Source organism: Dysidea avara, chromosome 5 (genome assembly GCF_963678975.1).
Source record: "Dysidea avara chromosome 5, odDysAvar1.4, whole genome shotgun sequence".
NCBI lineage: Eukaryota > Metazoa > Porifera > Demospongiae > Dictyoceratida > Dysideidae > Dysidea > Dysidea avara.
The window spans coordinates 20,099,493-20,108,691 of NC_089276.1; the positions used below are offsets into that span (position 1 = coordinate 20,099,493).

The 9,199-nt window shown below is 36.2% G+C and overlaps 1 protein-coding gene across 1 annotated transcript; it reads left to right on the forward strand.

The window, feature by feature from the left end:
• Positions 1-508: 508 nt before the first annotated feature.
• Positions 509-2,771, forward strand: LOC136255087 (E3 SUMO-protein ligase KIAA1586-like). The gene is made up of 2 exons (XM_066047807.1): positions 509-1,226; positions 1,870-2,771. Exons 1-2 carry the CDS (start codon positions 509-511, stop codon positions 2,769-2,771), a joined length of 1,620 nt encoding a protein of 539 aa, XP_065903879.1.
• The last annotated feature ends 6,428 nt before the right edge of the window (positions 2,772-9,199 follow it).

The following is a 9,199-nucleotide window of genomic DNA, read 5'->3' on the forward strand; positions in this document are numbered from 1 at the left end:
TTCAGTGTGCCAAATTCCAAGGCAATCGGATATTGCGTTCGCGTTTTATAGCAGTTTTTGTAAGTGTGCGAAAAGAGGAAGAAAAATAAGAAAAAATAAACCCGAAGAAATTAAGCCAATTTTTGAAGGCGCATATCTCGGGAACGCTTGAAGCGATTTCGCTCAAAGCAAAAATCGTCTTGTTTCATCAAGGCAGCACAGAGCTACGGAGGTGCGAAAATTGCGTTTTCTTTCTTCCTGTCACTATACTCACGGGTGTTACGCGCCGGCTTCTTGGGCCGCACGACACACTACCGTGTGTCTTGATACCTTGTTATATAGCCTATAATAAGGTACAGTGTAGCTAGCACCCCTCAGCAAAGAACATCCATGAAACATCTAGTAATAATACATTCTTACTTAGTGAAACGTGATTCTTGAGCCAGTTGATCTCCTAGAGGAATCTAATCCCACCTTCGTGTGGTGTGTATTAATTAGAATTAAACACGTGCTAGTTTATTTTGAAAGTATGCAATCTACATTAGCCAGATTTATATGTGAAACTAAATCATCTACCCCCTCTACTGTACATGTGTCTACCAAGGAAGTCATTGGTGATGAATCAGCTGGTGATGAATCAGCTGATGATGATGAAAGGCAGCAAAGTAGTGAAGAAGAAGATTGTAGTGAGCCAGATAATGGTAGTATACATACAGAGGAAGTACCAACTAGCAGTGACATTTTAACACATTTACCTGGTTGTTGGACCTGGAAAATGTGGTTGGATAAAAAACATTCTTACCCTTGGCTTATTTGTGTGAATAACAAATTGGGTTGCAGCACTTGTAAAGAGTTACCATCTTTAGGTGTAGATGCTACAAAGAATATACATCTTTCTTGTGAATGGCAGTCAGTTACAGTCAGTGCATGTGGCAAATCAAAAGAGAAACAGCTTATGCCATTACAAAATAAAATAAGACGGCATAGCAAATCTAAAGCACATACCCAAGCACAGAAAATAAAGCTACAAGCAAGTAAGGAGACTATTGAGAGCAGTATTGCTACCATGAATAAATCATACTTCAGTGCAACTAAAAAAATGTTTTGGATTGCATATAAAATAGGTAAAACTGGTCGTCCTTTTACTGATTTACCTGTTGATTGTGACATTCATGTTCTTAATGGAGTTGACATTGGACGAACATTACAAAGTGATAAATCTTGTCACAATGATAGCGATCACATTGGTAAAGAAATGCATGCAAGGATTTGCAAAATAATCATTGAAAGTGAAAGTAAACTTTCTGTTTTAATTGATGAAGCTACCTCAATTAGCAAAAAATCCACTCTGATAATATATATAAAAACATGTTTTTCTGATGGTTTGGAGCCTGTTACATTTTACCTTGATCTTGTTGAGCTTCCTGCACAAAATGCAGAATGTATATATATACTAGTTTGTTGCGATGCCTTGAAGAACATGGATTTAGCTCAGAAATACTCTCCAACCGATTAATAGGCTTTGCATCAGATGGTGCTTCTGTAATGTTTGGGTCACATTCTGGGGTAGCTAAGAAAGTACAGCAGGCTTTTCCAAATGTTATTCCATGGCATTGTTTCAACCATCGCTTAGAATTAGCAGTTGGTGATGCTATTGCAGAGATATGTGGGATCAATCATTTCAAAATATTATTATTTGATAAACTCTATCATATTTATCACTCTTCTGCTAAACAATAAACAAGAATTGGAGGAATGCTGCCTAGATTTGTCTACTCAGTTTTTTTACAAGTGGACGTGTGCTTGATAACAGGTGGGTAGCTTCAAGTTTTCATACTGTTAAAGCTATATGGAATTTGTACTATCCATTGTATTGTCACCTTATTAAAGCCAGTGAAGATGTATCTAGAAATTCTTCTGAAAAGCAAACTTTTAAAGGATTAGCTATAAAACTAGCATCTTCAAGTTTTGTTCTTAATCTTGCAACAATGTACGATTGCTTAGAAGAACTTTCTAGTCTTTCACTAGATCTGCAAGAAAGAAAGATAACACTTCCCATGGCACATGCTTTAATTTACAGGGCTATTAGGGTGTTTCACTCCATGGTTGATTATCCTGGTACTAAATACAAAGAAGTAAAATGTGTGGTTGATAAAGTTGGTACTGATAGAAAGTTTAAAGATGTTCTAATACAGGATAATCGCAAATGTGATGTTGTTATTCCATATGGTCAGTTAATGAGAAGTTTAGCAGCAAATCTTGAAAAGCGCCTAGTGACATTTAGAGACACAGAAAATGAATTACCAAAGTTGATAAACTCTATCACTGTTTTAAAACCTTCAAGTTGGCCAAAAGAATGTCCATTAACTTATGGCAATGAAGAAGTAAAGTATATGTGTGATATATTCCATCTTGATGATGTGATAGCAAGAAGAGGGTTTCAGGAATACATAGACATTGTAAGAACGGAGGGATTACTAGAACCTCCAGAAAAGTTGATGGACCTCATTAAAGCTACAAAAATCATAGCAGTATCAACTGCTGAATGTGAAAGAGGCTTTAGCCAAATGAATATTTTGACCTCCTCAGTGAGGTCATCACTTACTATAAAAACACTTTCTACTCTTATGTTTATCAAGTGTGTTGGTCCTCCACCTCAGGAATTCTGTCCTTCGTTGTATGTGAGGACATGGAAGGGATCTTTATCTGATGATAGTAAGGCACATGCAAGAAAACAAACTATTAATGAAGAGCATGATTATAATATCTTAAGGAAAAAACTAAAAGAATAAACCAGTGTCTACTGTATTTTTACATTTGTCTGTAATAGTGTATACTATCCTCATGTAGATATAGCAAATTATGATACAAACATTAAGAACATATCATATAAGCCAGTATAGGTATTATACTCATATCCGTGCATCCATTTAATATTTTATTAAGATAAATCAGGAGTTATAATTAGCTAGTGAACTAATTCTGTTTTGTAGCGCAGTATATAGCTACTATTAGCATTCATACTTCAAGAGTTAAGCTCAGCAAAGTTCAATCTCAGAATGTTAATTTTTCTAAATTTCCATGCAGAGCAGCCTAGGCCTTTACACTCTAGCCACTAATTCTGTTTTAGTTCAGTATCTATACTATTAATTTTGTATTCATACTTACGGTATCAAACTAACAACAAATTTCAGTCAAAATTGCCACCAAATTCAATCTCAGAACCTTAATTTTTCAAAATTTCCTGGGGGGCATGCCCCCAGACCCCCCTAGAAAGCTCATGCTTCGCATTTCGCACATGCATGCAGTCACTTCTACCAGTGGTCCCCCCTTAGTTGCATCCACCCCTGAGAGTATACCCTCATATAAATTTACAATTCGAGCACTGGCACACTATATCCAGAAATCATTACATTTCTTTGATGTTATACTGTTAGCTCTCTTCTCTTATATAAGGAATCAAACAAGCTGTGATTGTGGGATTTAATTTTGGCAAACAAGCCGTGATTGTGAGATTAGATTTTAATATATCAACAGTATTCTTTTTTGTAAAGGTAGTAATTAACACTAGTCTCTTAAAATTACTATATTACCAAAAGTAAAATCAAACTACTGTTTGATGTAGTAAAATTAAATCCCACAATTACTACTTGTTTGGCAAAATTTAATCCCACAATAACAGCTCACTTGGTTCCCTATATAAGAGAAGAGTATAACAACTAAAGATTTTGCTAATTAGGTAAGTCTGCATTCTAATGTAGATGTATATATGCACTTGTGCCCATGGTATAACTATTACATAATATATACTCACAGTGTTGCATGCCGGCTTCTCAGGCCGCACGACACACTACCATGTGTCTTGATAACACTGTTACCATAAATAAAACTAGTGCTGGGATGAATGTGAAAGATTCAAAGGTTCGTCCGAATGTTACATAATTTGAATAGAGATACATGTGATTCGAATCCATTATGAATCACGTGCACATTCCTTATACCGAGTAAATGCTCTGGTTAAGGCGCCAGCTTGGATTTAGACAACTCTTCCTGGCGGATGTGTGGCAGTGCTTAAAGAAGGAGGGGAGCAGAAATGTTATTTGCACCCTCTGTAAGGGCAAGTTTGCTTACCATGCCAGTACGTCAAATTTACAGGACCACCTGCAAAGAAACAATTCTGCTGTGTACACTGGTGAATTCTGGACAGCCCAAGATTGATTTGATAATGAAAGTACAGAAGTGTAGCTCAGCACATGCAGAGATTCTAGACAACTTGATAGTTGGACTGATCATTCACAATCTATGACCAGTGGCGAGAATGGTTGAAGGAAGAGGATTTCAAGAGCTAATGGAGTACTGTGAGCCTGGATACACTGTACCATCACGGAAACATATCAGTAAGCTTATGTTCGATTGATATACAAGTGCAAAAGCATTACTCACTGACAAACTTCAATCAGACACATTCTCACTCTCCCTCACCACTGATATATGGATGAGCAGTTCTACAGAAGCTTGTATTTCACTTACTTGTCATTTCCTTACTTCACAGTGGGAATTCGTTGATTGTGTACTTGCTACAAGGTCATTTCCTGACCACCACATGGGAGAGAACATATCTTCTACTATAAAGGAGGTACTAGAATCTTATAAAATTGTTGACTATACAGTCAGTAGTATTGTACATGATCAAGGATCAAACATGAGACAGGCAACTGATATGTTTAAAACTGAAAAGGGATGGGCCAGAGTGAACCGTTTAGCTCACATCCTGCAACTTTGTATTAGTGATGGCTTTAAAAATAATGCATCTATTGATATAGCTCTTTGTGCTGCCCGTAAATTATTAAGCCATTTCCATTACAGCACATTGGCAACGGCTGAATTATACAAGCAACAATCTCAAATGAATATGAATCAACGAAAACCTAAAATAGATTGTATGACGAGATGGAATAGTATCCTATATATGATTCAGCATTTAGTAGCTATAACAAGTGGCCAATCTCTGCTGTACTTTCAGATACTACCATTACAAAAAAGCAAGACCATACCCTCAATCTCACAGCTCATCAGTGGGTTTTACTGCATGGAAGAGTTGTCTAAATTGCTTGAACCATTGGAAGTAGCAATCGTTTTCTTTTGTACAGAAAGAATGGCATCAATATCTTGCATTTTCCCAATAATGTATAATGTGTTTACTAGCATGGACAGTGAGGAAGGTGATTCAGCAAGTATCATTGCATTCTAGACAGTTGTTAGAGAATCCATCATGAGAAGGTGGAGCTTGAATGGGATTAAACCGAATTTACCACTTGTGTTAGCTGCTGCGTTAGATCCTTGACTCACGAGCTTGAAATTTCTTACAGATGACTTGAAACAATCAGTCAGAGAAGAGCTGTCACAATGGAAGGATGCTCATTGTGGAAACCCCACTTTTCAGTGTGTTGCTGTCAAAGAGAAGGAACCATCTGAAACTCCACCTGCAAAAAAGAAAAAAAAAGGGCATTAGATATATTGTTAGGAGATGACAATGACTCAGAGGGCTCTGAAAATGATACAGAACTGGAAGAATTTTTGTTTGAGAAGTCACTACCTTGTAATTCTGATGTAATGGTTTGGTGGAATATGAACCAGCACAGGTTTCCAAACATAGCTAAACTTGCTGAGGTTTACCTTGGCATACCTGCTACATCTGCCTCTTCAAAGAGATTGTTTTCTAAAGCAGGAATCATAACAGCTAAGCACTGAAATTGTTTAAAAGCCAAAAAAGTTGAAGCCATTGTCTTCTTGAACAAAAACTCAAAGTTTCTTAACCAGTAGGCAGTACTTACTTACTAGTTGGCTGTATTCTTCAAGTTCTTAAGTTTTTAAGTATGTAGTTTGTATAGTACCCTTGACACACTTACAGCTTTGAAACAGTGTTTTTTGTTATGAGAAATGTCAGAAACAAATAATTCAAACATTCATTTACTTTATTTATAGAATATTCAAATGTAGAAAATTGACATTCGTCCAAGCACTAAATAAAACTAAGCAAATAGTACTTCAAAATCTGTTAATACATGTTAAAATGCCTAAATAGAATCAAAATTCATAATATGGTAATGGCCAAGAAAGCTAGCATGCTACAAAATCATTACAAGAACAGCAAAATATCATACATATGTATGTATGTATGTAATGTATGTATGGCTTCTTCTAACCATTTCTGCAGCACATAGTCTAAGAGTACTAGCATTCCCAAGATACATGCAACCAAAAAGTTTGTGCTTCTACATTTTTTTTTAATTTTTACTTAACAAAAATCATTATAAAGTACACAAACACATGTTTTGATCTTGACACACTTAAATAGCTATGTACAGTAAAAGAAATGTTTCTAGAAACCAACTTTAGTGTCAATTGTAATATGAAAGATATTTTGTAGAAAAATGATTTATAGTATCTTTTGAAGAGTTGATAACATTTAATGTGCACTTCACATATTTTTCTCTGTATGTAGTAGCGCTGTGTAATAGAAAAAAAGGTAGACTATAGCTAAAACTAAGCAAAATAATTTCTTTTCCTACCAGTGATTTGTATGTGGACAGTTTCTCATGCCTAAATACACCTGGTACTTTTTTCTTGAAGCCAATGATGCATCATGTTACACATTGGAACCTCAGTTATACAAGCTCCAGTTATCCAGACCTTCAGTTAACTGCACCAAAACTGATTGCTCTATTAGAGTAGTGAGTGTTAACATTTACAAATTTTTGAAGGTAGTTTTGTACAAAACGTTTTCTGAACTGCAGGTGGTCCCAGGGGGTTGGATAACTTAGGTTCCACTTTAGAAATAAAGAAAAAGTTTGCTGTCATTGTTTTTTCATTCAAATTGTCATCTTGCTGTATAAACCAGCAGATCACGTTACAGTGAACACATTTATCCAGTCTTTTTTCAATTGACTGTTACTTATACAAGCACACGAAAAAATTTGGAATTTTCAACTAGAGCAGGGACCCTAGCACATCGATAAAAAGTACTGAAACAAGTTGGAGTAGCCCATGATATTAAATCACAGTAAAACAATACGAAGTGTTATATCCCTACTGTGCTCAAGATACCATAATGGAAATGCAAAATAGGGATATAACACTTCTTATTGTTTTACGGTGATTTAATACCATGGACTACTCCAACTTGTTTTAGTCCTTTTTATCGATGTGCTATGGTCCCTACTCTAGTTGAAAATTCCAAATTTTTTCGTGTACTTGTTTGTTAACTTTTATGTAAATAATTTTATTATGACTGGTGAACCCACGCATACCGCATCTGAAATGGCACCACGCACCCCAGCTATATCAATTATCATCTGAAAAGTGAAGTATCTTGCTTGTCAGCTATGTTCAACCCATTACACAGCATTTTGAATCAAGAACTGTTTGAAAAGCACCTCTACAATCCATACATACCAAAAGAAAAAAATAGTGCTACGCACCCCAATTATATTAATGATCATCTGAAAAGTGAAGTATCCATTACGCTTCACTGTCGGCTATGTTCAACCCATTACACAGCAGTACGAATCAAGAACTGTTTGAAAAGCACCTCTGCAATCAAAATAGCCACTATGAAAAATACGGACGATTTCCGTTATGAAGGGAAGCCATCACGTGCTACTGCCAAATTGACACCTTTCGCTGTCAGCAAAGGTTAATGGAACACAAAGGAGGACACTGATAAGTCCATGAAGAATGCATTGTACATACTGCGGTATGCCAAAAGGCACCTGTCAGGCTGAAGCGATGTCGAACAGTGAAAAAATTAAGCCTGTAGCCTTAGCCGTTATCGAGTTATGCTTGTCTGAAGACATTAGTCAGTCAGTTACTTACTCAGTTAGTAGAACATTTCATCGAATAAATTTTTTTTAAATTCTGTAGCAACTTGTTGAAAGCATTTCGGGTTGATCTGAAAGCTTGCTTGGGCTTAGTTTTACCTAACCAATACTGCCTCCTCATTGTCGTCAGGGAAAATTGAGGCTGATTTTTGGGTGATATTATTTTGTGGGCCACGCCTACTCTTTTGTGGTCCCTATTATACAGTTACTATCATACTGTATGGTATAGTCAGGAGTTGTGGATAACTTATTATTGATAGCATCCTGTCAGTTTACCCCTGCCATAGATTATTTAAAATGTATTAAATTTTGAAATTATGTAAATTCTGAATCAGTATACATTACAGGGGCAGATCCAGACTTTTAAAAAGGGGGTTTCCACTTTGAAATTGCAACTTTAGCCTAGCTGTATAAGTTGAAGACCAAAAAAAAAAAAAAAAAGGTCATCACCTGCTGACAATAGCTGCCACCTCACCAACTATATTTCCTTCCTTATTTATAACTAGATATATAGCTTGCTACACTGCTCCTGAAAAGACTACTGTGACTGCTCTATTAGAGTATCTCAATTTGACTGCTCTATTAGAGTATCTTGAATGAGAGAGGCTTTTCAAAAGGGGGGTTCCGTTAACCCTTGGAACCCCCCCTGGATCCGCCCCTGCATTAACAGTAGTTTTAATGTAACAGAACTATGCACTGACACATACCATATACAGTGATAGTAGCATTATCAGATACCACAATTCCATCATAGTTGGATACAATACAATGATAGACACCTTCATCTTCTTCTGTAATCACATTAAATATCAGTTTAGGTGTTATTATGTTTACTGCTCTATGGGAAGGTGTTGTCCAGCTATTGTCAGATGATTCATACTTCTCCCATTTGTAATATATAGTACCAAAGCCAGTAGCTGAGCATGATATTGGATTTACCATCTCACTTCCTGCTCTAACAGTAACTGATAGTGGATTAGTAACTTTTGGACGAGCTAACAACAAACATAAAGAAGATGCAATTACAGCAGTGCACACACTACAAAGTATTCGGGTTCTAAACCTTTATATTTAGATCATTTACCTTCATCTTGACTTTGTAGTACAAATATGCGTACATATAACTTACAATCAACTTCCAACCAAGCACATTCTTGAACACTACCACACTCATTAGTGACCACACAACAATACCATCCTTCATCTGATTCTTTAATATTTATCATTGTCAAGTTATTAATAGCTGTGGTCTGACCCAGTGTTGAATACTGCCAGGGATCATATGTTTCAATAGCAGTAGGAGGTATACTACCCTTGTTCACTTTCCAGTCATACAGTAG